This window comes from Arvicanthis niloticus, chromosome 1 (genome assembly GCF_011762505.2).
Source record: "Arvicanthis niloticus isolate mArvNil1 chromosome 1, mArvNil1.pat.X, whole genome shotgun sequence".
In the NCBI taxonomy this organism is placed as follows: domain Eukaryota; kingdom Metazoa; phylum Chordata; class Mammalia; order Rodentia; family Muridae; genus Arvicanthis; species Arvicanthis niloticus.
The window spans coordinates 99,650,519-99,677,230 of NC_047658.1; the positions used below are offsets into that span (position 1 = coordinate 99,650,519).

The 26,712-nt window shown below is 47.6% G+C and overlaps 2 protein-coding genes and 1 long non-coding RNA gene across 5 annotated transcripts in view; 1 reads left to right on the forward strand and 2 right to left on the reverse strand.

The window, feature by feature from the left end:
- The window catches only part of Fam53b (family with sequence similarity 53 member B), a 67,795-nt gene extending 46,653 nt beyond the window's left edge, over positions 1 to 21,142 (reverse strand). The window contains exons 1-3 of one of the 2 annotated variants that reach the window (XM_034523744.2): positions 20,997 to 21,142; positions 13,599 to 13,650; positions 1,143 to 1,921 (exon numbers count right to left, since the gene is read on the reverse strand). In XM_034523744.2, coding sequence (XP_034379635.1) covers positions 1,143 to 1,921; positions 13,599 to 13,650; positions 20,997 to 21,074 — 909 coding nt within the window. In that variant the 5' untranslated portion in view covers positions 21,075 to 21,142. Of the gene's footprint in view, positions 1 to 1,142; positions 1,922 to 13,598; positions 13,651 to 18,708; positions 18,844 to 20,996 lie in introns of those variants that run through there. The other variant, XM_076912069.1, reaches the window with a different exon arrangement.
- LOC143434167 (uncharacterized) lies at positions 1,165 to 10,561 on the forward strand. The gene is made up of 4 exons (XR_013103496.1): positions 1,165 to 1,300; positions 4,780 to 4,993; positions 5,791 to 5,927; positions 9,730 to 10,561. It is a non-coding gene; the product is annotated as an uncharacterized LOC143434167 (long non-coding RNA).
- Positions 21,116 to 26,712, reverse strand: part of Eef1akmt2 (EEF1A lysine methyltransferase 2) — a 73,935-nt gene continuing 68,338 nt past the window's right edge. For both annotated transcript variants that reach the window (XR_013103493.1, XR_004608792.2), the window contains one exon: positions 21,116 to 21,255. The gene's annotated coding sequence lies outside the window, so the exon portion shown is untranslated. The remainder of the gene's footprint in view (positions 21,256 to 26,712) is intronic.

A 26,712-nucleotide genomic window follows, 5' to 3' on the forward strand; every position in this document is an offset into this window, starting at 1 on the left:
GAGGCAGGTAGATTTCTGAGTTCGAGGCCAGCCTGGTCTACAGAGTGAGTTCCAGGACAGCCAGGGCTACACAGGGAAACCCTGTCTTGGTGTAAAAAAAAAAAAAAAAAAAAAAACCAACCAAACAAAAAAACAACTGAAGACTGCTTGCTGGTTATACCTGCCTGATGCAGAAGAAGCACTATGAGCCGGCCTGCCCATGGTCTGAAGAACTTATCAACTCTCCTGAGAATACTCCCTCACTAGCAAACAGATCTTCATTTCCTCAAACCAAACAATAATCAATGTTTTTATACAAAACTGATACTCACACCACGACACTGAGCAAGAGGTTCTCCCAGGTAGGCAAACAGCTGGTAGTGCCATGTTTTGCCCACCACAGCCATCCATCCTAGAATTAATGGTCACAAGGACCAATGTCACACACAGCATAGGCCTCACCATCTTGGTCCCATCCTATGACCTCCATAGCAGGCACCAACTGTCCTGCTGATGGTGTCTAACCCCAAGCCCATCTCCCTCAGATCAATATCCAAGAGAAGTGCTGACAGAATGCTGGACTCCAAGACAAAGAGGACAACAAAGAGGAATGGGAGCACATGGGAAAGGCTGCTCCCACAACCAGTGCTACCAGTTGCAGACTAACAATTTCTGAGTAGTCTAACTGTTTGACCATTCAATTAAAGGAAATGATTGCTTCCCACCTTCTCTGAAGTCATTACCCATGGCCCTGATCTAGGGATCAGCATAATCCGAGTGATACTGAACACTGGTGTGTGGGGCCCAGGAGAGGAGGTCCCAGCACAGGACTAGAAGAGGATTAATTAGTGTTTGGTCACACTGGACTCCTAGCCAATGTCTGCCTCTCACCATCTGTCTGCTTCTGTTCCACTAGCAATGCGCTTAACAGGGAAAGAATATGCCTCCTTTTAAACGGGGAGAACCAGATACTTAAAACTTCAAAAAACAGAAACAAAAACCTTGAAATCTTTTTTTTTTTTGAGACTACGTTCAAAACAAGGGAACTGACTCCTAAACATTTTGGAAAGTGTCACCGTGCACTTAGCCGGCTGGACCAGGACCCGAATCCCACAAACACTGAAGAACTTCTAGAGCCTATTCTAGGCTACTGGGATACTTACCTGTGCCATCTTGGCAAGGTCTAGAGAAGGTCTTTGTTCCTGCACTTCATCTGGACGCCGCCGTTTCACACCGATCTTCTTGTCATTAAGAACACATGGCTGAGAGCGGCTGCGGGCAAGCCCACTGGAACGTCTTGCCAGCTCTGGCGTTGAGGCAGGTGTGCTGCTAGCTGAGGGGGGACAGTATTCTGGGAAGGAAAACTGCTCATGTGAGCAAGAAAGGGACCGTTGAAGGTCCAGCCGGCCCCCTCCCACAGGGTGTGGGTCTGGGCTCCAGCTATCGCCCACCTGTCCACAGGGGGCTGAGCCTGGTGCTCCTTGGCAGGGTTGTCCCCCAAAGCGGTGGTGCAGGCTCGACTGGTGGCAAGGCGAGGAGAGCCCATTAGCCCGGGCAGGGAGGCTGAAGCTAGAACTCCGCTGCATGAGGCTGACACCATTGGAGTAGCGCTGGACGCTGCCTCCGCTGTAGCATCGTCTCTTCTCTATGGGAGTCCAGACTTTGGACCCCAAGGGCCGCCATGACGTCCGGCAACTGGACATCTCATCAGAGAAGGATAGTGACCGGCATTGGCGTTTGCTGGGAGGAGCTGAGGGGTTCCCATTGTGGTCGTTTATGCTGAGGTCTTTGATTAGGCTGGTCACTGCACAGGCAGTCACCGCCTCCTGGTGCCACAGGGAGCCATCCTGACACTTTTCAGGCAGACATTCCCAGATGCTGGCGCTCGGCTGGTCAATCTGAAGAGGGCATTTTCTATCCAGGTCTCGCCATCTGTCATTTTCTGGTGCATAAATACAAAGAGAAAATAGGATCTGAGAGGCCTTCACAACAGTGTTCTGTTCCTTTATGAACAGCCTGTTTGCAATACAGCACTTTGGCACCAGAAAGGTCCTCATAAATCAGCCAGCTCAACCTTACTTTATACATGAAAACTGAGGCCCAGAGAGGAGTAAGGCCCAACATGCTGAGCTGGAAGCACAACAAGGCCTGGGACCCAGACCTGGCCCTAGAGTTCCTGATTCAGCTTTCCTCCCAACATCCCATGCTGTCTCCCACAACGGTAGCATGTCCTGAGCTCTGCCCTGGTTGGTGGCTGAGTCAGGGGAGAAGTGTAAGTTAGCACTGGCAGAAGACCATGATCAACACTGAGTCTTGACCACTTCAGATGGTCAAGGTCAAAATGGGGCTGGGGTTTGCCTTCTACCGAAATGTTCAACAATATCAGCACTGACAATAGCTGCCAATCACAGCACTTTTTTCATATTCGTTTGATTTCTTGATGAAACTGAGGATGTGTGAAGTAGGTGAGATGGGTAAGAGTAACACTCAGGCCGCAGGGTGTGATGTAAGATCAGTCAACTCTGTTTGAATCCACAGGCTAGCCCTACTGAGGAGTGCAAGATTTGAACTTGAACTTTTATTTCAGTAAAATCTTAAGAACAAATTATTGTTTTTCCACTATAGAATCAGACATCATGCTGGAAATATTAGGAGATGAAAGTTCCTGTTCTCAGATTTACACCACAAAAAACAAAGACAAGAAGCACCTGCTGTCCAGTTAACCCTATCTCTGCTAATCTGAATATATGTTTTAGTTGGCAAATGTGACAGCTAGAAATCAGGCGGTCAGTGGACCTGAAATAAAGCTGGAAGTGGCTCACAGTAAGTTATTTAAAGGCCCTCACTGACACGCAGAGCAATTCAGACTGCTCACTGGGCATCCTTCTTGGACCATACCATTCACACAGCACACTGCCCAGAGCAATACAGCTATATGGCACAGTGAAAACCCAGGCCAGTCTGACAGTGACCCTGCCTCAAGATACTTACTATACAAGGAAGATGTAGATGGTTCAAAAGATTGCTCTATCCTTCGGAGATACACATTCCAGGTAGTGAGAACTGTGAACCCAGCCCTATAGCACCACTCTGTTCTGTTTCTTCCAGACAAAGTGCTACTCTGTAGCCTTGAACCTATGACAAATCTCCTGCCTCAACTTCCCAAGTGATGAAATTAGACATGAGCTACCATGACCACACCTGACTTATAGGGGTCACTTCTCAAAGGCCACTGAGATACACTGTGCACTGAATGTCGTCCAAACAGTGCCTAGTCCATTAGGTCAAGGGGATGAGTAATGTAATCAAAGACGGTGCCCAGGAGCCAAAGGAAGCCAAACCAAGGATTAGTATAAAGGTTCTTCTTCCCAGGTACTCTGCTAAGTCATGAGACAGATGACCTGAGGAGCTACAAGCCTAGGCAGAGGACACAGGGAGAAACTGTCCAGGGTTATAAATGCTAAAAGCCTCAGGAGCTGGAGAGGCAGAAGAAAGGTTTACTGGACGTTTAGCAGGCCATCTAGGAATGAAGCAGGAGTGTGGCTGAACATCAAAGACCTCAACTTAGAATCTTCCTGACCCTGATGGAGGCAGCTCTGATACCTACTCCTCTAGGTGAATGTGATAAATTACTTCCACATATAAACTTTACCCCCCAGCCCCAAATAGCTATTTGCAAGCTTCTTATATTGTTTAGGTATGGGGCGGTGGGGGCTCTGTAGAGCAGGCTGACCTCGAACTCAGAGTCGCCTACCTCCGCCTCTCTAGTGTGCCACCACTGGTGGGCTCTGTCCGGCTTTTCCGCAGGGTCTTGTATCTGAATTAAGGTCATCGGACTTTGCACAGTAAGTGCTTTACCCACTGACCCATCTCCTCTGCTCAATGTTTACTGTTCTTTGAAGTATTTTTAATTTGGCATTAGTTCAGTGAACCAAAATAACAAATATAAACTAAACTGAGCATGGTGGTATAAATCCAGCTTAATTCCAAGAATCTGAGGCAGGAGGGTCACCTTGACTGCATGGTCAGCCTAGGTTATAGAATGAAAAGAAATACAAATCAACACAAACTGAGTCATGACTGTCTATTATAGAAAGAGAAAAGTAATCCTTAAAAAAAAAAAAAAGAAAGAAAGAAAGAAAGAAAGAAAGAAAGAAAGAAAGAAAAGAAAAGTGGAGAGATGGCTCAGCAGTTAAGAGCACTGACTGCTCTTCCAGAGGTCCTGAGTTCAATTCCCAGCAACCACATGGTGGCTCATAACCATCTGTAATGGGATCTGATGTCTTCTGGTGTGCCTGAAGACAGCTACAGTGTACTCATATACATAAAATAAGTAAATCAAAAAGAAAAAAGTGCAAAGTGAATCAAAATGATAAGAAATCACAGCAAATTGTATAATAAAGTATAATTAAAATGTCCTATAGTAAGTGGCTGGTTAAACAGATCACACAACAGTACAGGTTCAAGGACTGGTTAATGGTGTGGGGAAATGCCAGAGATATATTGCTAAAGCAGCTGTGTATAGAGCCCCATGATTCCTATTTAGTCAATACACAGTATGTTATACATGAAACAAAAAGAAACGGAACGAAATATTAATGACTGTTAAATGGCTGGTTAATTTATGCTTTTGTTTTTCTTGTCTGTACATATCCTGTGAGTTAAGTTTATTAGTAAGTATGTGCGATCTGTGGCTGCTGAGCTTATTGTGCTGTGCTCTGCCTTAGTTCTGGGAAGTAGCCACTCTAGAACCAGGGCCTAAGCTCATCTTCCTCTAGGCTCTCTCCTGTGCATTTCCAGGAAATCGCTGGAACTTCCATTTGAGGCTGAGACACTGAAAACACCACAGAGCTCCCGGTGTTGTAGGCTGAGGAAGGAACCTGCTGGCCTGTCCACTGAGCATTGAGGGATCAATATGGTACCACAGCTGGTGCTTGGAAGCCTGGGACACGGGACAGAATGTGTCCAGGTCAAGTGGGGGAAAAGCCATCAACTAAGAAGAGGTTGATCCTATGTATGTATGATCCTTGCTCTTCATTCTACTGGGCTACCAGCTCTGAAGTACAACTCAGGACGGCTTTCCATGTCCTTCACAGAGTGTGCCACACAGCAGACCTAGCAGGGGTGGGAGGACGAGAAGGAAAAGTAGGTGACAAAATGAAGGTAAAAACTATAGAAGGGACTGTAGGTGTTCAAGAGTTAGTTCTTATTATCTTCAACACATGCAGATTCAATTTGGGCTAGGCAAATCCTCCACCCTGCTCTGGGCCTTGGATTGGCCTATGTATAAAGCAGGCAGGCAACTAACTGGCTAGAGGTAAAGAAAAGCTACTTTGCAAAAGGAAAGCACTGCTGGTGTGTCTCAATAGCACCCATGTGGCCACTTGTGTTGTCTGCAGCACACATTCTAATGGTTTTTAGCTTTGTCACTTTGAAAAGTACAAATAAAAAAAGGTGAAAACAATCAATGCTATGTTTAGCTCCTGTGTTTCCACCCTTCGCTGAGGGTCCAGAGAGCAAGTTGTTGTGTCAGATCTCCAGACAAAAGAACAGGAATAGAAGCTAATTTTTAATGGCAAACTGCCCTATGTGTGAAGCCCCAACTTCATACAGCACAAAGAGTTCTGAGAAGACGACAATGAGTGCCCCCTCCCTGCCATTCAACATTGTCACTTCTGCATAAATAACTGGAACTCTTTCCAAAGTGACAGAGGCCATGGATTTGGAGGAGCAATAGTCACCTGATAGGGTTAGAAAGGGCAAGGCCCTTGGTTTGAATCACAGTTCTCCACATTTCTTAATCTCTTTCAGCTTCTGAGAGAAGACACAGGCCCAGCAAAGCACCCAGAGCAATCTCTCAGAAGTGGCAATCATCAGTGTAATTCTGAAAGGACAACTGAAAAGTTTGTGTTGGGGATCTGCTCTTCTGTACCTGGGAACCAATGTCTGTAGGTAGACTCAAGCCAAAGAGGGAACCAGTATTTTCTGTACTAGGGATTTTCTAGGGATTTTCCAAGATATGATTCCAGGATTGCTTGCTGGATGAGAGGAGGTGGGAAGCTGAGATGCAGAATCTTGATTGCCACAAATTTGATTCTTTTTTTTTTTTCCCCATGAAACTCGGGCAGAGTCACACGGGGAAAGCGGGATTCGAACCAGAGAGAGAGAGCAGAGGGCACGGGCTCGCCCTCTGCAGGCGGCTACCTTAGCCGCTGGGCCACCACTGGCTTGCTCACAAATTTGATTCTTAAGATTGAAGCTGGTGGGTTTATTTTGCTTCTGTTTTGGGCAATTAGAGAATGGCAAACTTATAGAAAACAATCTCTTTGCTTTTCAAGTCCTTAAAAATCCATGTTTCACAGGCCAGGTGGGAACTCCCTGAGCTTCCATCTCAAAGGCTCTTTCACACAGCCCACATTATGCCATTCCTATTGTATCATAAAAACCTTCTTGATGTTCCCAGTGCATGCAGTTCACAAGTGTGAAATTTATACAACAGTGAGAATGTGTGTGAATGTACGTGGGGGCATGGGGGAGAGGTTGAGCATATCACTTTGCCTATGGGTGGGATATGAACCACAGAGACATAAAAATACCGTGGGCCCAGTTCTCCCACAAGTGAAGCACATGATCAAAATCCCTTCCAAAGCTGAGGCTCAAGAACTGAGCCTTAAGTTTCTGACTGGCTACTCTTTGAGAGAAAGATACACTTACCCCAGATTTACATCTACAGGACCCAGTCCTGCTGCCCTGACCACAGAGAGGAGAGGCTGCTGGGCACACAGATTTCGAGCTTTAAGAAAGAGAAGCACTTGAAGGAACACAAATAGCATTTGACCTCAAATGTTCTTGTTTCCATTTCTGCACTTAGACTGGGAAATTCCCAGGGGCCCAGATTCTTGGGACTATAAGACTTCTTATGTTCAAAAGATAGAGGAGTTTTACAGCCCTGGAGATCTTAGTACTGTGTTTTTGATATTCTCTTAAAGTGATACAACCATAACACAATAAGGTTTCTAAATAAGTAGTTACATGCAGACTCAAGAGATCTGATTCTTGCAGCCTTCAAAAGCCCAGGAAGCAAGCCACCAGCCAGATATGTGGCTGACTCATTCCTGGATTTCATATCTGTCTACTTGTGCTGACAGTGAGGTGTAGTTATGTTTCGACTCCCCCAACCCCAAGGTTGTGTGATGTGCTAACTTGGCCCCAGGGCTGCAAAGACTGACTGGGGCAGAAGCTCACCAACCCTTTAAAGTGTGAGACTCCAGAGAACTGGGTATCTGTCTAAAGGCAGCTTTGCTAGACTGATCTGTTGACAAGAACATCAATGGACTACTAAGCAATAACCTGAGCTCCCCCACTCCCCAAGGTCTCATCTGGTTAGAGTCTGACTCTAGCTCAGGATAACTTGAAACTCACTATGAAACCCAGACTGGATTTGAACTTGCTGCAATCCTCCTGTCTGAGCCTCTCAGATGATGGGATTACAGTCATCACAACTGGCTTTCTCATCTGTTTTAAATGAAGTTTAGAGCCTGTCACCAGAATGGAAACTTACTATAAGCTGAGTCAGGAAGAAAGGCTCCTAGGTTTCTCCACTTTAGCCTTTGGCCCTGCCATGTCTTAGGGACAATCATACAAGACACTGAGTTCATTTCACAAGGACCTCACACAGACAAAGGGTTAGGATGGCTGAAGGTAGACTTTCCACTCGGTCTCATCTGGGGAAACAGGAAGGCTGATCTGTGGGGCTCTAAAAGAAGGGACAAAGATAAGGGTGTAGAATGGTTACCAGGCCTTGCCTCATTAGTAGGGCGGGGACTGCAAATAGCAGCTTTCACTGCCTTTGGCAAGCCTGTAGCCTTGCAAAAAAAAAAAAAAAAAAATTGTGGGGGCTGGTGGGACCACTAAGATATAAAAACTGCACCACCCTGAACACTGAAGGCACAGTCCTCTGTTTCTTCATTTGTACAAGGTGGTGTAGAGTCCTGACAACCCTTTCAACCTTGACAAGAGCCTTCAGCTCCCCCACCAAGCTCCTAGGAGTACTTACAAATGTCAGGGAAACTAGTATTTTCCATAGCAGCAAAGTTCCAAAGGGCTGGAATGGCCAGTTTGGCTAAATATTTATCCCCTCATGTTGGGGGCACATACAGAGCATGTGAGACAGACAGTTCTCTAAACCAAGGATAGCTGCATTTATATTAGATAAGGGGACTGGCATGGAGGACAGCCCTTTAGAAAGCTGTCAATAGATGTGTTACCTACACATTGGGGTCCTTGTTGAAGCTAAGAGAGAACACGAGCATGCACTCTAAGCAACTGTTTATATCCTGAGCCATCACAGCAATTCCTGCCCGCTGGTGAACCTGGGCTTCAGAACAGTGCCATATGTCCTCTAGGCACACCCAGTTGGCAAACAGCAGACCTGAGCATGCTCTGCAGTCCTATAGCCATACTCTTGCGACTAGGACAGGATGTTCCCAACTTGCCCACTGCCCATCCTTCTCCACTGAGAGGCCAACACCCAAAGATAGTGCAGTAGCCATTCCCTGGCCTATGGCACCACTGAGGCCCCCTCCCTCACCTTCGTGAGAGGGCAGCTCAGGAGGCTCTCCCGTCACTACAAACAGCTGTCATGTGCCAACTCCATCTATTTCCATTCCGTACTTCATCCCATACACACTGTCTGGAACCAATAAAAGGTATGAGCTAAAGAGCATCCTGGACGGATTTTAAAAATCACACACATATGTAACCACAACAAAGACAGATTCAAACTGTAAAGAGTTTTTTTTTTTTTTTTTTTTTTTTTTTAAGCAAACACATGTACTTGTATGTGGATGTACTTTTTCACTGGAAACAAATCACATACCAGCCTGTATTAGTCCATAAGCAATTTCTTTTAGGAGGTCCTGGCTCAAGGATCACAATCAAAATGACACAAAAACCTGGGCTGAGTAATGCCAATATTACTAGTGGTGTTTTTTTTTTTTTTTCTTTTTTTTTCCGGTTTCTTTTGGTCATTTGACCGCAATGGAAACTGTCTAGCCCTGAATGCCAGCTTCTCCACACAGGTACAATCATGGGCCACGTTCAGTTAATCAACTGAGGCTGAGTTAAGAGACCAAAGCCTGCTGAATCTCAACATGCAATCTCTCTTAGCCCTATGCAGCTCAACACAGCCAACTGGTTTCCCGAGGAACTCCGTTCAGAGTGCCCCAGGGAAGAAGCCTTTTATGTACAGAGTAGACGTTAACAACCGAGTAATTAAACAGTGGAAGTGAGGCTTATAATTAAAATGCTGACAAACCTGAAGCAGAGCCGCACAAGTCGGCCGCTCTAATGTTTTTACAATTCCTTTTTATACATAATGCATGATCCTTCTGCTCAAGTTTCCTCTATGTTCCTTGCCTGTGAAATAATTTACATTAATAAATAATTTATTACCATAACTCCTGAAGTAATTATGGGTTTTCATCCTCTTTTTTTAAGCATATGAATTGTTTTGTTCTCTGTCCACTGACTTGTATTTACACGATTTTTCCTAGTGGCCCTTTGGGAATAATCGGTGTTGCCCTCACTTTCTCACATTTTATGTGATTTCTAATCTCCTGGACTGAGTGGTGAGAAAGATGGGACGTGTGCTGTCTACTATCCTGATGAAATAGGACTCACTGAACGGCTGCAATTAGCCAAAGGTAATGAATGGGGCCTGCATTCACCCCAGTTGCCCTGTTTTATCAGATCACAAAAAGAAGAAAATGAAGAGGAGGAGAAGGAGGAAGAAGGTGGTGGCAGCAGTGGCAGCACACATGTGACCCCAAGCAAACATCTCCTAGATGGTCCCAGGCTCAGGCTGGATGTCACATGCAACCCCTGCTTCACTGGACCCAGGAGGACATCCCTTCCACACTTCCTGAACACACCAGAAGTAGATGTAAGAAAGAACGCTGCTCCCAGCCCAGATGGCAGCCTGGGAGCTGCCACTCAACTCATGTCATGAGTAGATGCCTCACTGGAAATTCTGCCTCAGCACAGGAGTGGGTGGGGAAAATATGGAGGTGAGAATAGAGCCCTGCTATGTGCTAGCAGGAGCTGGCCCGGCACCCAAAGAAGGAACTTTCAACTGGGTACAGAGCAGGTGGACATGGTTGGGCTTTGTTTTGTCCTGTGTCTTCTTCCATCCACACCTAACCCAGATTTTTTTCTCTTCCTCACTTTAAACAAGCGTAAACGTACTTTGTATCAGGTTCCCAAATTGAGGTGGGGCACAAGGATAGGGAAGGGTCTGGTATCCAGTTCCCAATCACAAGAATGAGGTACTTTAAAAAAATAATAGCCAGGCGGTGGTGGCGCACGCCTTTAATCCCAGCACTTGGGAGGCAGAGGCAGGCAGATTTCTGAGTTCGAGGCCAGCCTGGTCTACAGAGTGAGTTCCAGGACAGCCAGGGCTACACAGAGAAACCCTGTCTCAAAAAACCAAAATAAATAAATAAATAAATAAATAAATAAAGTAAGCAAAGCATACATTGTTAAGAATACTACTTTGCTGGACTATAAGTGGGTACCTGGGTAGCTTAGCCATCAGGAAGGGCGGAATTCTATGAAGCAGCAGCAACCCAGGGCTGCTTTCCGAGCCCTGATGCACTTGCTGGGCCTTTCTTCAGAGTGCTTAGCAAACTCCCCACACCAGTTCCCAGATAGGGCCTTGGGCATGGGGTTAGGAGGGAAAACCCTGAGTCACAAAACCTTTGTCTTCAGGAGCTGGGGCTGGGGTGGTGATTATGATCATTGACATTTTATCTTTGCTCAGCATTGTCCAACCCTGGAAGGGCCAAAAACCCTCTTGAAAAGTCTGGCCAGCCCCTCCGGGTGTTCTCTTCCCTGCTATTGAAAAGCAGGCACACCCAAGATGAAATCTCTCTGCCTAGAGTGCAACTCCCAGTGAGCCACAGTGACCGCACAAGACTACTCCACTAGCCCACAAACTACTCCATTCACGGAGTCAATGGGCTGGAGAATTGATGGAAGCTACCAGCTCCAACTCACAGGGAAGTAGGAAGGCCTCAGGCTGCTGAGACCTCTGGCTCCAAAGCTGTTGGAATGGGACAGAAGGAGGAAGGACCTCCTACCTAGTGTACCTATACTTTGCCAGAGGAAAAGATCAAGGAATGGGAAAATGGAGTGTACTGTTCTGTGGCTATATTGGCCTCCCCAGTTTTGGCACATGGAGTTTAATGTCTATGGCTCTTTCTCCTCCACTAGACACAATGTTCCCTGTGGGTAAGACAGGGTCCCTTTCATTCTGCCCTGCACTAAGTGTCGAGCACATGCTAAATGCTCAATGAACAAGTCCTTGAAACCATGTGTGATGAATGAAAGTCCTGGTAAGACATGCTGTGACGTGGAACATGGCTCTCCAGAGTCAAGGAAGCTGAGCAGCAGGCAGACAAGGGGCATGGAGCTGAAGAGCCAGAGTGCACAGGCATGCTGCTGTTCCCACACTAGGCATCTCCCCCCCCCCCCCCAACCCCCATCTCCTCTGGCTGAGTGGTAGGGATTTTAGCACTGGCCTGCAGGATTGAGAGCCAGTGGGGAGCCAGTGGGATAGGGCTTCCTGAAGAGTCAGCCTGTAAACACAGTTTGGCACTTCCTCTAAGCCCTGTGCCACCCTGGAGAGAAAACAGGCTGTTGGGCTCCACAGGCTCAGGCAGCCAGATGGCCCTGGACACCCTGAGCTGCTGTTCACTCGCCTCCTTCCCCAGGTCTTTACTCTGGTCCTATGAACAACTCTGTCACACCCACTCCCAAAAGAAGCCACTGTGGTCCCAGTCCTTTGCAACTACTTCTGCTCTGTGCTCTCCTGTGCTGATCTTGTCACAGACATTCTATCACTGTCTTCACAAGCCCACACTGCTATGCTGCCTATGAGGAATCCGAGGCTCAGAAAAGTTAAAAGGTTCAGTTTTCACAACCTGTCATAGACCAGACCCATTAGAGTCAGCTGTATTATACTGGAAGGTCAGAGAAACCTAACAGAACAGTCTTAAAATGGAGGTCCCTCATCCTCAGGACAGTTTCCTGGTCTGGCTCTGTTGGAGCTAAGTTTGGGGTGAAGCTTGGACATTCATAATAGATTCTCATCTAAAGGAAGGCAGCTCAATTGTGCACCTGTTCCAGGGTGCAGGAGTACAGTGGGTTTTTCCACCATGGGACGGTGGTGATGGAGGAGAAAAGCCATTAATCACCATGGTCATGTGACAGTAGGTCACAGAAGTGTGTTATCCAGGTGTTTGGATGTCCTCTGGGTAGCAATATCAAAAAAAGACATCTAGCATTTCTCTATGCTATGCCATGTACTGAAAAGAAAATAACTGTTCTTCTCTATTGCTAATTCTATTTCCTAGGAGATGCTTCAGAGAGTCACTGGGCTTATGTTTCCCCTAGCATAAACAAGCACTTGCCTGGCTTGGAAGCTGCAGACGATGTGTGTAGCAGCATCCAACATGGCAGGCCCCCACTGCACTCAGTCTCATCTATGTGAAGTGCCTTGAAATTAGAAAAGCTGCCACTGGACACAGTGAAGAAGGATGAGGACAATCTCACGTGGCCCCACAAGGCACTGAGTCTGAAAGCCCACTATGGCTATTCCATCACTGAGGTCTGGTTTCCGACTCAACCTAGACATCACTGAATCCATCTGTAGGGCAATGCAAAATGTATGTGACCAATGCAACCATCCTTTTTTCTCTTTCCAGAAACAGCATCACGTGTGCACAGAAACACCAGACCAAAGGGTTTATTGGCCAGGACATTTGCCATATAATGAACCAAAAGCCTTTAAAAGGTCCCTGACCTCTGGTCTCTAGCTCCCTTCTGGAACTATTCTGAGAAATAAGACAAAAGACAAAAACTCAGACTGAGAGAACCCCTTACACCAGACCAAAGGGTTTATTGGCCAGGACATTTGCCATATAATGAACCAAGAGCCTTTAAAAGGTCCCTGACCTCTGGTCTCTAGCTCCCTTCTGGAACTATTCTGAGAAATAAGACAAAAGACAAAAACTCAGACTGAGAGAACCCCTTACAGCCACTTTACCCCATGACTGTAAGAATCATATCACCACAGCGCATCCATATAGCACATCCACACGGATCAGTACTATAAAGATACAGGACCTGAGTAATTTGTATACCATAAAAATTACTGCATGTAAAACCAAACACAGTTTATATAATTTTATGTTCATGGTATACTTGGTTATGTGAAAAATGTAAAACATATACAAAATCAACAGGGGCCACCATTGAGAACCACCAGACTTTAAAAGATTTTTACTTCCTATCCTTCAATAGGTTTTCTGAGTGAAAAAAAAAGATCACCATGAATTACTTATTAAACAGCCAGAACTCAATGCAGGAGTTAGAAACAGTGCCAATAAACCACACACCAGTGCCCCTCACTCTCGTGCCCAGCACCCTATTGGTCTACTCCAGCCCCATTGGGGACTGAAATAGTTAAAAACACAGAAGAGAGTCTCCCCAGGACTCCTCTGGAGTTTCACCTGGCTAGAAGAACTAGAAGAAGATGTCCATAATGTGTAGCTACTCACCCATAATTCCACAGGAGAGGAGGGTAGGTCCTTGACTCATCTTTGGCGTGTGCTAAAAACAAGCAGAAAAGCTATTCACTTTTTATGTCATCAGGAACATGTTTGCACACGACTCTGCACTGAGTTCTTTCTAAAGTCACAATTACAGGGGGATCTGCCCTTAGGCAGCAGCAGGTTGAACAAAGGGAAGAATGTAGCCCAAGAGGCAACATCAGCCTCAGGATTGAGCCTGGCCTTTGCCTCAAGGCTTCAGAGTTACAGACTGAGCAGGCTAATGGGCTTTTGAGCCACACAAAATGCCTGTGACTCCTGGCAAGAGGGAATCTCTCCACAAAGGGATATGGGGAGGGTCTATGCAATGATAGAACCAAACTTTATTAGGGGCTGAAAAGAAACTTGGAAAGGTGTTCCTCCAGGGAGTATGGAGCAGTGGACCTACACCCTGGTGGCTCCCCAGGTGATATAGGACAGCAACTCTTCTTCCACCCAGAAGGGAATGCTGACTGATGTCTCACAGCTGCTTATGGTTATAGTGAAGCTGTCAATTGTCCTCTCGGAAGCCCAAGGCACTCACTGGTTCCATCAGGTCTCAGCCTGAGAGCTATGGCTTTCAATTCCTGGGCACTGTCCATCCACTGGGCTTCCCACTCCACTGTTTTCTGTCTTCCCTCACAATCCATACCTACCTCAGCTGAACACAGATGAAAAAGAAGCTGAGGATTCACAGCTAGACAGTAAGTTGAGCACAGAATATTCTGGGGGCTCTTGCATATCTGGCATCCAAGTCAAGTGGCCTACTTGGATGGTGAGTGAGGAGCAGACATCCTAGTCAGAATACTGAGAAGAAGGTCTGCCTCAAGCATTCCAGAGATTGGCTACGTCACATTCAGTTACAGCATACTCAGTATACAGGAACTGATATTTATCTCTATTCAGGCTGTGCTAGGGGTTGGTCATGCCATGGAAGTTTAGTTCTCAGCCTGTTACATAGGATTACGGCTTCTGAGAGGAGCCCCAGGCCCGACCACATGACAAAAAGAGGCAGGGCTTCTAGGGTGAGAAGTGGGTGGGAGCCTGGGTTGGCTCATAAAGTCCCAGGAGGAGGGTGGGGCCGACTAGCAACACCTGGCCCATTCAGATAAGACAGCAGGTGCCTGGCACCAGCTTCCTCACCCCATCCCAGTGCCCAATTTGGGGACCTTTGCTCTCAGCCAGAAGTACATTTATCCCAAAGGGGTTTAATGGGTAGGATGATCCTTTCAGGACTTGAGGACATAGAAGGGAAGAAAGGTTCAAACCTCCAAGAGAACATGGTCACACAGACAACTCATTACATTACAGAGAGATGGGACTTGGGAGTGGGTATGCAGACTGTGTGTGTTAAGGTGGGTAGAGGTCAGAGACAGTTTCCAGAGGAACACCTGGGCTGGTGTTGATAGACAAGGTTACTGATAATAAACAACCCTTTCCAGGTCTCTTATTGGCTTAAAATAATCCTTAACGCTACCAGGTCAGGTCACCCTCTGGTATATAACTATCTATAGCTACCCACTGAAATATCTAGAAAGAGTTCAAAGGGGTTGTGCCTGCCTTCATCTCAGCTAACATGGCTAGTGCTGCAGAATGTGCAGATGGAAGCCACACCAAAGTCACCCAATAGAGAGCAGGTGACAAACACAGGAGAGCCTGCCATCAGGACTGTGCCACCCACAAGACCAATGCGGAAGCCTACAGAACCCAGAGAGGCCACTTACTCTCCAGAGCAGCGTTCTGAGAAGGAATGGGGATGGCCTCCTGCCAGGGTGCCTTGCCTGTCAAGGGAAACTTGGTGCTCAGGGGGTACCCAGGCTCAAGGACAACATCCATTTGGGTGGTTCCTAGTTAGCTACACCAAGACAGGGACCGCAGAAAGCTGAGAGAACAGGAAGGAAGGCTGGCATGGTGAGCGTGCACTACTAGCGCACGTGTGGCACAAATGAGGGCTTGGGGCTTCACATGCACAAGCAGGACACAGAGTACAGCCACGTGTGCCCTTTTAGGAGACAGCTCAACATCTGTTCATTCCACTCACAGAAGTGGAGGGCCACGGGAGGCCTGAGTTGGCTCCAGCACCTGTTTCAAAACCCCCATCTCACCCCGGCCCTGCCCTTTCTGGGTATGATCTACATACTCTTCTACAGCCTGTGGAGTTTCCACCTTTATTCCACTAGCATTCATTTTGTTTGAGCTGATTAGAGATGGCCTCTGTCAAATGAAGAACCCCCGAGGCTAGAGGGGGCTCAGCAGCTGAAAGCACCGGCTGCTCTTCCACAGGACTAGGGTTCAGTCCTAGCACCTAACTGGCTTACAACCATCTTTAACTCCTGTCCTAAGAATCACACTCTCTTTGGGCCCCCATGGACACCAGGCATGCATGTACACGGTGTACACACATGCATGCTAGCAAAACATCTATACACATTAAAAAAAAAAAAAAAAGAGGACTGACTTGCTTCATGCTGGAACCCACGTTAGGACCACAGCCCTGCCTTGCTTTCTGAGCCCTATTTCTGAAGAGAAGCAGTACCAGAACATCTCATGCTTAACAGCTCCCTGGGTCTAAGGGCCCAGTACATACTGACCCCTGGCAAATTTGCCTAAGGATTTTACTCTGGACAAAATGGCATCCAGGAGTTTCTGGCTCCGAGCTGACGCAAGCCTTCCTGTTCTTAGTCTACCAAGAAAACAATAAAATACCCACTGGCAGATGCCATTCCTGCAGCCAGGCTTCTAATTCTTCAAATCCTCTATTCCCAGAGTGGGAAGAGGGGATAAGCAAATCACTGTGCCAAGCCAAAGGGACTCTGGCTGCGAGGCCTCCCAAGTCTTCCGAGTCTTCCGGAATCTGCAAAGGAGTGAGCTCAGCTGCAGGCTGAGGTCTGCAGGGAAGGAAGCGAGAGCATGCTTCCTCTTTGCAAGTCTCCTTCTTTGTGTCTGAACCCATCAAGGTTCAGTCTCAATGAGACGATTCCCGTCACAAGAGAAGCCTCTGGAATCAGGTCCTGGTAGAAAAGACAATAGCTGGAAATCAAATTGAGGCTTCAGGGACATCTGTCTGACTGAAGGAGGCTTGGACTTCTATAAAAACCTAATTAAGGCTCCAAAGGAGAAGCTAGCAAACACAAGAATGCCAGGTCTCACTCATGGGTCTCACAACTTTCTTCAAAGGTTACTGCCTAAAACAACTGAGCCACTTTCCCCCTTTTGCTGACACAGCACCAAGAGAGCCACAGTGTGAAGGGGAGATGCTCATACCACATACCAAGAATAAGTATTGTATCATGCCTATCTCTCAAACAGAACTCAGTAAGACCCAGCAGCAGGAAGCACAGAGGAATTCAGGCCTGAAAAGATGAAGAGAAGCAGAACAGTGCAGTGGAGACAGGCACTCAGAGACACCAAGGTAGCCCCAACTTCAAGGCTGAGGGTCCCCAGGCACAAAAGTCCCTATGGCACATATATCTACCCAGGATGAAAGACACCAGACTTCAGCTATTCTGTAGCCAGCCAGAGACCCTGATTTGCAGCTGATGAGGCCAAAGTGTCAGGCTGACCTAATAATGAATATGAGGATTCCCTGTACCTAGATAGCTGGACATAAGGCCAATTACAGAATGAGCAAATACCTTAGCTCTGGTGCTCTAATGTGACAGTGCAGAAGGCAGTGTCTCTTCTACTACTGACTGTGGGTGGTTTGAGGACAAGTATGCAGTCTACAGCTATATAGACTGTCCTCTGCCCAGAGTAACCACTAGCCTGTCTTCTCTGGTCTCCAGGATTTAGAGTAGGCTGGGAGAGAAAGTTGGCCGGGCCTAAGGAGGTGGTTACTCTGGAAACAAGAGCAGGCTCTTGGCCTGCATGTAGGCGAATGGGCAGGAGCTGGGGGAGTTCAGTGCTCCAGGGTCAAACATCTTGGCTGCTTTCCAGTGATGGTGGCTAATGCTAGAACATGAGAAGGAAAAGCCCTCTGGACAGAGGAAAGCAACCAGGCAGGCCAGGGAAAGAGGACCAGGCATGGTCATGGCTACCTAGTGTGCAAGCCACACCAGGGCTGTGAGGGTGGCCTATCCCTATACCAATCACTCCCAGAGGAGTGGGCTCCTGTGCCCAGAGGGAACTCACTAAGCACTTGTCAGTTCTTGTTCCTGAACCTCCCTTGGGAATAACGACAGTCTACCTTTGTCACCAGAATTAGAGTTTTGCTGTTTTGTTTTGAGATACCACCGGTGTCGTGTTGTCCAGGCTGGTCCCTAACTAGCTATGTAGCCAAAGCTGGCCTCCAACCTCTGATCCTCCTGCCTCCACCTCCCAGGTACTGAGATTACTGGTGTACAGTACCAGTTCTTAAAAAGAAAACGAGAGAGTGAAGAGCATGAAAAGGCAGAGACCACCACAGGTTTTCCCGTCCCTCACCAGGACTCAGGGCAGTGGCTGGCGGTGCTCCAGGGTCGAAGGATCTAAGGAACCTTCCACCTAGGGTGTCTTGGACCTTCCCTCTGTGACTGAGAGGAGCCCAATGCCACACCATCACACCCCAGAGGCTGCTTCCACCATCCAAAAGGCTCCCAGCTCCCCTGGACTCCTGTTCCCTTTTGAAATCTTAACCTCTACTTCTATTATCTTTTTGGTTCCATCTTTTCTGTGTGAACTGGTGGCAGCCTGTGTGCTTTACGGACCACAACAACTTCCTCTGCTGCTCACAGTGAGGACTGGCTGACCTCAGGCTCTGTCTCAGGGAGCTCATCACTAGACTGACACTATTTGGATCTTTCTTCAGGCACATACAGACTCTTTTCCCTGAGACAGTTGCAACCTTCAGAGGCTCTGCCAGTGCCAATAGGTCCTGGCTAGCCCATACACTCCCATACTGAGTTCTCTGAGCCACGGTTCCTGTCTATTTAAGAGACAGAGATGGAGCACCTTCCATGGCACTCTCCACACCTTCTATGGCCACACTGTACTTCCTCTTATATTGAACCAGGCCCAGAATGCAACAGTTAGTATGTAAGATGTCAACAAACTCACAGACAAGAAAAGCTCTCTCCAAAGAGACAGAGTACTCGCCACTGACCTGACATCTGGAGCAGAGGGGAGAAGGAGACAGATGGTTCTGGGCCTACATAGGCCAACAGCTAAGTGCAGAGGCAAGAAGGTTGCTCTCTGGAAGGGGAGCAGAGGTTGGAAGACAGTGGAGTGCAGTCTGCGAGCCCTGAGGGAGGGATGAATAAGCCCCACCCTTCTGTTCTAGGAAGGCAAGGCTCCTCCCCCAGGGAAGGCACAAGGCCATGGTCCTCATGGTAGGGCTCAGGAAGGGCTCCTTCCATGACCTTGGGCCCTGGTACTGGGAAACAGCTCTGTGGCCAGTCCTAGCCCAGTCCTACCTTGACACTAGACAAGCACAGAGGCTGCTGTGGAGGCCTATTCAACCCTCAGAAACACAGCCCTGGGACCTCTGGGCAGCCCCTCTGTCCAAGACCACTTATGCACTATCTTCCACCAGAAAAACAGTTAATACTAACAAAAGAGACAAGACAAGCATGACGCATATGTGTGATCCCTCGGCTACAAATTAAACAGAGGGACCAGAACAACAAGGTCAGAAGCTGTGGCAACGGGAATGTGTGCACTCACTCATTCTAACTGAACAGCTATTATGCAATAGCTGTTCCAGGAGAGAAAAGCAAATGCCTGGCTTTCATTAAGTGTCCGCCCTAGCATGAGGAATCACTTGATATGCAAGACCCATAGGTAACCCACTAGAAAGTGGTATGAGCTACAGAGGGAAATCCTGGGTGGAAAAAGGGCCGACAGTCTGGGAGACTGGATTTGAGGGTGAGTGGCCACAGAAGGAAGGAAGGAGGACAGAGTCGTGTTAAGGGAAGAGTTCTAGGCTATGGAAAAAATCCAAAGGTCCTGAGGTTGGTGGCACTGTACCAGAGGCCAGTATTGGCTAGGTGGAATAAGCAGAAAGTTATAGTACTCAAGAGGCAGGAAGCCAGTGGAAGGTTCTGTGCAGACAGACAGACTTGACTGGTACTCTGCATGGCTGCTGGGTGGGGGTGGGGTAACGGTGGGAAGTGACCAAACTGCAGACACACACTATATGTGAATCGCAAGGAAGGTGCAATGGCTGACGTAGCTCTGCTCCTGCTAGGATGGCTTGGGTGTCCATCAACCAGATGAACCTTAGCTGCTTCTCTCTCCCTGTGCCTACAGTGCTGGGCAGAGAACAGATAAGAGATAGGTGTTCCAATACCAGCCTAAAGGAGGAGGCCTAAACACAGGCCAAGCAGTGGGGCTCATAGGTGGTAATGAGGTGAAGACGTGGGCAAGCCACTGAGGCAGACACTGCCTTGCTTCAGGTCTCAGCTCTGAACTACATGTTTGGCAAATAAGACTGGGCCCAGTGGTTGCTAAGCTGCTTCTTTTCAGCCTCTGAGGCCACGCCCAGCACTTCAGTTCTGTGAGGCTCTGATATGCTTACAGATCAGCCAGCCTCCTCAGCACACCTGCATCTCAACAGGGTATCAGCTATGAATTGGCATTAATGGCCCTTAAAGGGTCACTGTACACATGCTTGGTGGAACCTTCCTCTAGACTGGGAACTACTCTCCACAAACAGGGCAAGGCTCAGCTCCAAGTCACACTGGCTCCTCAACTCTGCTGGCCTACACCAGTCCACAGGATGGGCACTTGTGAAAGCCTATGAAACACATGCAGGTCCCAAGTATTTCACCAAACTCCCTGGGGAAGGAGCTTCAGCTGTTACAATGTGGTAATCGCCAACATGAGACAAGGAAAGGAAGCCCACCAAAGGGCAGAGTGTGAAGCCAACACCACCAAGTAGAGGGCACACAATTGGGTGGTTCTAGGAGGGTGGGTGACAAGACAAGAGCCTACCATCATGCAGTCAGAGGACAGCTGCAGCCTGCCACCGTACTGCCAAACTGTGCTTCCGTTCTCCCTAGTCTATCACTCTTGGCCCTCAGGTGGTGGCTCTCACCCTGCATTGTCCTTTGAGAGGCAGCCTTGTCTTGGCTCCTCCTCTGGCACCCTCATCCTAGATGACACCTCTCTCTTTAGGTGGGGGTGAACGGAGTGCTGGGCTAAGCTGAGCCACCTCTGGCATGACCTTCCTCCCCCATCAAAGCGGCTCTAACCTGGGTCCAGCTAGTCTCTCCCTCTGAGTACGAAGCTACACTCTGCTCCTTTGCCACACAGTCCCAGCCTAGACCCTCTCACAGAGCTCTGCTTACTTCCAAGTTGTTAGGCCCAGATGCCAATGCACAGGCAAACCACAAGCCCTCCCCGCACACCACGCCACAAAGGAGAAAGATACGCAACCCTTGAGGTCCTCACCAGTTCAGGGATGAAGGTCCTGTGTGCTACAGAGTCAGCTCCCTGGTTAATGAGGCTTCTCCTTAGGATCATCACCATGGTAAGGACCTCAGGCACTGGGCTGCATCCCAGGTTGGGCACAGGCCATCTTCAGGTGGGCAGACTTGATTAACAGTGATACCTGGGCATCTCATAGAGTGATGTCATTAGAAACAGCTCCCCATCAGTTGCTCAGACTGGTGACAAGGCCCTCTGAGAATGGCCAAAAGTAGTCAACAACCTGGAAAGACAAAACACAAGCAAATGGGCTCAAGACTAGGAAAGCCTCGGATGTCAAGAGCATAGCTCAGCCTCTGTAACGCAGAGAACCCCAATGGGATGGAACCATGTCCTTACTAAAGGAAGTATACTCTGGGAGGTCACCAAGGCCTAGAATCACTTTCTTAGATATCTATCTCTCTCTCTCTCTCTCTCTCTCTCTCTCTCTCTCTCTCTCTCTCTCTCTCTCTCTCACACACACACACACACACACACACACACACACACACACACACACACACACACACCAGCTAGCCTTAAGCATCTAATAACCAATGCTCTGCCAGACACAGCAACACATTTGGATCCAGCCATGAGACATCTTCAAGACCACAGGTTCTGAGGTGCTAGCAATATGTGGTTCCTGGCAATATAGCATCTTATCACTGGCTGGGCTGGCTTTGCAGGCACATCAAGCTCACATTAGGACAAATTTGGCTAAGGATCAATATTCCTCATCTCCATATCCAATATCAAAGGAGGCAGGGGATCCAGAGCTGGGCACTAGCTTACTTCATCTACCTTGTTATGGAAAATACTACAGACAAATCAGGAAGGTCTATTTAAAGACACATGCCCCATCCACAACAGTTGTAGCTGTGTCCCTTTCTTTCCTCAGAGTGGACCAAACGATCAAGTGACCTATGAGCTACTGCCCAGACCTCCTTGATACTGTCATTCACCAAAGATCATCAGGCAGCCTCCTTGTTCATTACGTCCCACCAAACAAAGGCAGAAGCTGCACAGGCTTCCGGGCCGGTCTGAGAAGCTATTCCTTACAAGGTGACTTCCCTATCTTAATTTCCCATCCCCACCAATCTGTGGTTCGACCTTCAAAGGAAAGTTACGTGGATATAAGAGTTGGAAGGTCACCATCAAAACCTAAAAAATAATGGTAGTAATAACAATAAAGAAAAAGAAAAACAGCTCCTAATCTATAATTAAAAACAAAATGTTCAGCACAGAAAAATGTTTTAGAAGCTGCTGTGCGAAAATAAATTGCACCCTGGAACCTACTTCACATCCAGCTTGTAAATCCTATTTTCCTGTTTACTTCGATTAGACTTTACAGTGGGTGCTATTGAGTCTGCTATTATAGGCCAGCTGGTAAGCACAGGAAAATGACCTTCTAACTTCTTCAAAAACAAGGTTCGTCCAAAGTGCAAAATCAGGGATGGGGAGGCGGGTAGTCAATGCATTTATAAAGTTTGACTGTTCAAGAAAAGAGGCCTGGGGGAGGAGGGGTGGGTCAAGAGTCCCTGGTGGTTCTAGGAGACCTGTTTCATGCCACATCAGTCTACACACATCAGTCTACAAGCTGTGTCCCAAACAAGTGTGATGTGCTTAAGGAAGGAATGTCAAACCATTCTGCCTAGTTCTGGCTCAACAGCAGGGCCAGAAGTGCCTGCTGGCCCCCTGCATGCTTGGATCAGGAGCAAGCCAGGAGGGGTGCCCCTGGACTCGCCCTTCAAAAGGGCCCTTTGTGCTGCCTCGGCAGGGGAGGCCTAATGGCAGCCATCACCTTTCTGGGTGTGAACCTCAATTCAGTTCTAGGGCAGGCAGCCATTGGCATGAGGCCTGGGAGGTAAACTCAACCATTTCCTTCTCTGAGGTGACTGGTATTCTCAGTGGTCATAAACTTAGACCCTAAGACCAGCATATCTGGGTTGGGATCCTCACTCTTGAAATATATTGATTTCTCTGTGGGGCCCAGTTTCCCTCTTGATAAATAAGAAATAACACTGGCTGCCCTTAAGGTCATTGTATCCTAGGAAAGCAGAGGTCAAGCCTTTTGCTCTGTGCCTGATTCATCTGAGAAATCATAGATAGTAGCTACTACCATTAGGTTCATGGGGGAGCCTGGGAGTCCCAACCCTCTTTCCAGGGATGGACTCTATCTAGTCATCCTCTCCAGTTGATTTAAATGCCATCAGCAGGGGTCTGGCTGTATGAGGGTCCATCCCTCTGGTGAAACTGGGAGACCAGTAAAAGTAGTGCTATAGAGATCTATTGCCATGGGAACATGATAGCCCTTCTAGCCACAGCTCTGCACAAAACTCCAACATGGACGCCCCCCCAATCTTACTAGCTCCACCCCCACTGTGGCCCCTACAAAGGGGAATAGGCAGAGGCAGCACTAGGGAGCACTGTAAGCATCTGTGTACCTGAATGGTCAGTAAATGACCAAAGGTCTGGAGAAGGAAGGAGTGTGGCCTCATCCCTGCCCTCACAGCTCTGAGAAGAGGCAGCACTATATACAAGCTGAGAGCAGAGGGATGAGCAGTGGAAGGGAGTATTAAAGCCTCCCCTGCATAGGAGCCCAGGACAGGAATACCCTGGCTGCCCACTCACAGGGGACTGGTTAAATAAACTACAGTAGAGTTGTGTGACAGAAGGCTGTGTGGCCTTTAAAATGGTTTTAATGAAGCAGTCAGAACATGATGTGGGGAATGGTATGCACACTGGCAGCCATGCGCAGGGCAGCGAGCTGGAAAGACCCGGAGCTCTGAGAGCCATGCTGAACGCAAACTTTATTCTGCAACATGGTGGCTCCCAGGAGCTGTGGCTGGAGCCAGCTTCTGGGATCTGCTGGAAGAGTCTTTGCCCTTGGCATGCACCAGCACAATCCTTGAACAGACTCGAGCTCAGCACACACTTGTGGAATCATGCTAAATCACAGTAGCTTCTTCGAGTCTGGGTATATATATACTCGGAGAAGCTAATCCAGACCATCAGATCTTGGCACAATCTGAAGTTGCCTAGGATTCTTTTGACCAGTAGCACAGGCTCAAACAACCCCATCAGGGAATGCTGGTACCTGTCTAGTGACCTAGACTAGTGTAAAAAGACCTCTTTCCAGAGAGAAAGAGAAAGCACTAGGTGATTCCAGGAGGGTGAGTGACAAGACAAAAGCCTGTCTTCAAAGCTATCTTCTGTCTTTGATGCTGGCGCACTTGAGCACAGGACCTGCTTGACCCAGTTAGTTTTCTCTGTAACCTCACTTAGAGCAGCTTCTATCTACTGAGCACTACTGTGATCTGTCTCTAAGGATTCACCAGTTCCCAGTGTAACCATGTTTAAGTGTAGGGCAGAAGCATGGTCCTTTAGCAGGTGTCATTGTGGGTCTGAGTTAATTTAAAAAAAAAAAAAAAATCCTGTTATAAAAGCACATGCCTGGCCACGGAAGGCCACTCCTATCTCACTGTATGTTCTCTCCCTTTCCCACAGAAAGTGAGGTATCCATTTGCATCCAGACCTTCAGAGCTGAGCCAATTCTTCAGCCATGCCATAAAAACTTCCCTCTTAAATAAAGTCTATTCTTCATGTAGTTACCCAGCCTCAGTTATTTTATCATAGCAGCAGAAAATGAGCTAACAAGTCAGACATTATAGCTCATGCCTATAATCCCAGAATTTGAGAGGTGGGGGCAAAAGGGCTAGGAGTTCCAGACCAGCTTCAGATAAATCATACCCCGTCTCAAACTAACACCACCCCAAAATAAAATAAACAAATACAATCACCAACTATGCTAGCAAAAGCTGTTTTACACACATTAGCTGTAAAGTAGGCTCATATCCCCATTTCATAGCCACATGAAGAAGCTCACCAGCATTGAGTCTGAAAGCTGGGATCTGATCCCTGGTGGATCAGCTCCCACGCATGTAACTTCCCACAGGCACCCTCCTGTCCCTCCCACATATGCTCTTCAGAAACCCACTCAGGCAACTACTACACGGCCTAGCAATTGATCGCATTCCTCAGCATTTATCCTGGAAAATTAAACATGGTCATCTCAAACCCTGCCACAAATGCCTTATTCATAACAGTCAAATCAGGAAACTTTATTCAATGTCCTTCAGTGGTGAATGGTTAAACGGTGGCTCATCCATTCTAGAGAATACCACTCAGCAGAAAAGGAGGAACTAGTCACATTCTCCACGAGCTCCCAAAGAACTGTTCTGAGCTCTAAAAAAGAAAAGAAAAGAAAAGAAAAGAAAAGAAAAGAAAAGAAAAAAAAATGACTCCCCTAGGGTTAAATTGCTATATGATACCATTTGTAACAAACTCTTGAAATGATAAAATTATAGAACTGGAGACTAGCAGTTGTCAGGAGTTTGGAAGTCAGTGGTGTCAGAAACGCAACACAAGGTAACTGGGGAAGATGGAAGTGCTTCAACCTCCACTGTTCCACGTCCATTTCCTCTTTCTGATGTCAGGATTCAGTCTTACAAGCTATTAACACCCACACTTCAAGGCCAGAAGAACCTAAGTCCAAACACCTGCCAGTACCACAATGCTAACAAGGTAAGGCCAACACTCAAATCCAGGTCTGCTTCTTGGCTGTTTCCCTCCCTAGCACACTCATGTTTTCTTATATGCCCCTCTGTTTGATACAGGGTCTTATCCTATAGAGTAGGCTGGCCTGAAACTCAGTTTGTAGCCTAGGCTAGCCTCAAATTAATGGCAACCCTCCTACCTTAGTCCCTTGAGTTCTGAGACTCAAAAGCTAGAATGCTAAGACACTGTCAGGTAGTTATGCTCTACCACACCTAGTCTGGGCCTCTCTCTGCTACCACAGGGACAGGAATGGCTTTGCTCTTTCACACAAGTCCTTTCTAACAGGAAACTGTCTCACTTTTTTTCTATATGTTTCAGTGAGGTTCGTGGGCTTACATTCTTGCATGCAGCCATGTGATAGCACTCGCAGGCCAGGCACTTGGCTTCCAGAGAATGGTGCTGAGCACATGAGGGACATCTGTGGCAGGAGTGCATGCTAAATGAATTAACACACAGAAGCTCTGCAAGCTACACAGTTCCCCATGAACCTTAAGACTGCAGAGGTCACTGAGGGAAGGTGTCCATCATCCCCTTTGAAAGGTTATTCCTTTAAAAGAAAATGGCCACATGAAAAATTGCCAGGACAAGTGAACTTTTCCTCCTTTAGCTCTTCTGTGTGGTTGTACAGGCAGCAGTATCTCAGTGCCTTAAAAACAGGACCCTGAGCGGAACCTAAGCATGGACTCGGCCACAGACACTGCTTTTCCTGACAGTGTCTTAGCGTTCCACTTCCCCTCTCATTAAGCAAAGGAAGCAGAAGGGGATGGCAAGACCACAAGGTCTTTGTGAAGGTCTTATGCACGTTGAAACTTTTGTGACAAGTCATCATCTGGAGATAGGATCTAGGAACAAACTTATGAACATCCAGGGAGTGCATGTCTCCACGCTCACACCATCTTCTGTCAGATTCTATAACAAGTCAGAAGCATGAGCAGAGTTGACGCAGCTGGGTGCTGCTGGCCTGCTCCCCGGCTGCCAAGAGAAGGGAACTGCACCAGTGGGGTGCCCTCCCTCATTGGTGGCATAACTAAGCCACCTCTGTCTGAAGCACGAGCATGAAAAGCTGCTTAAGGACTTCATC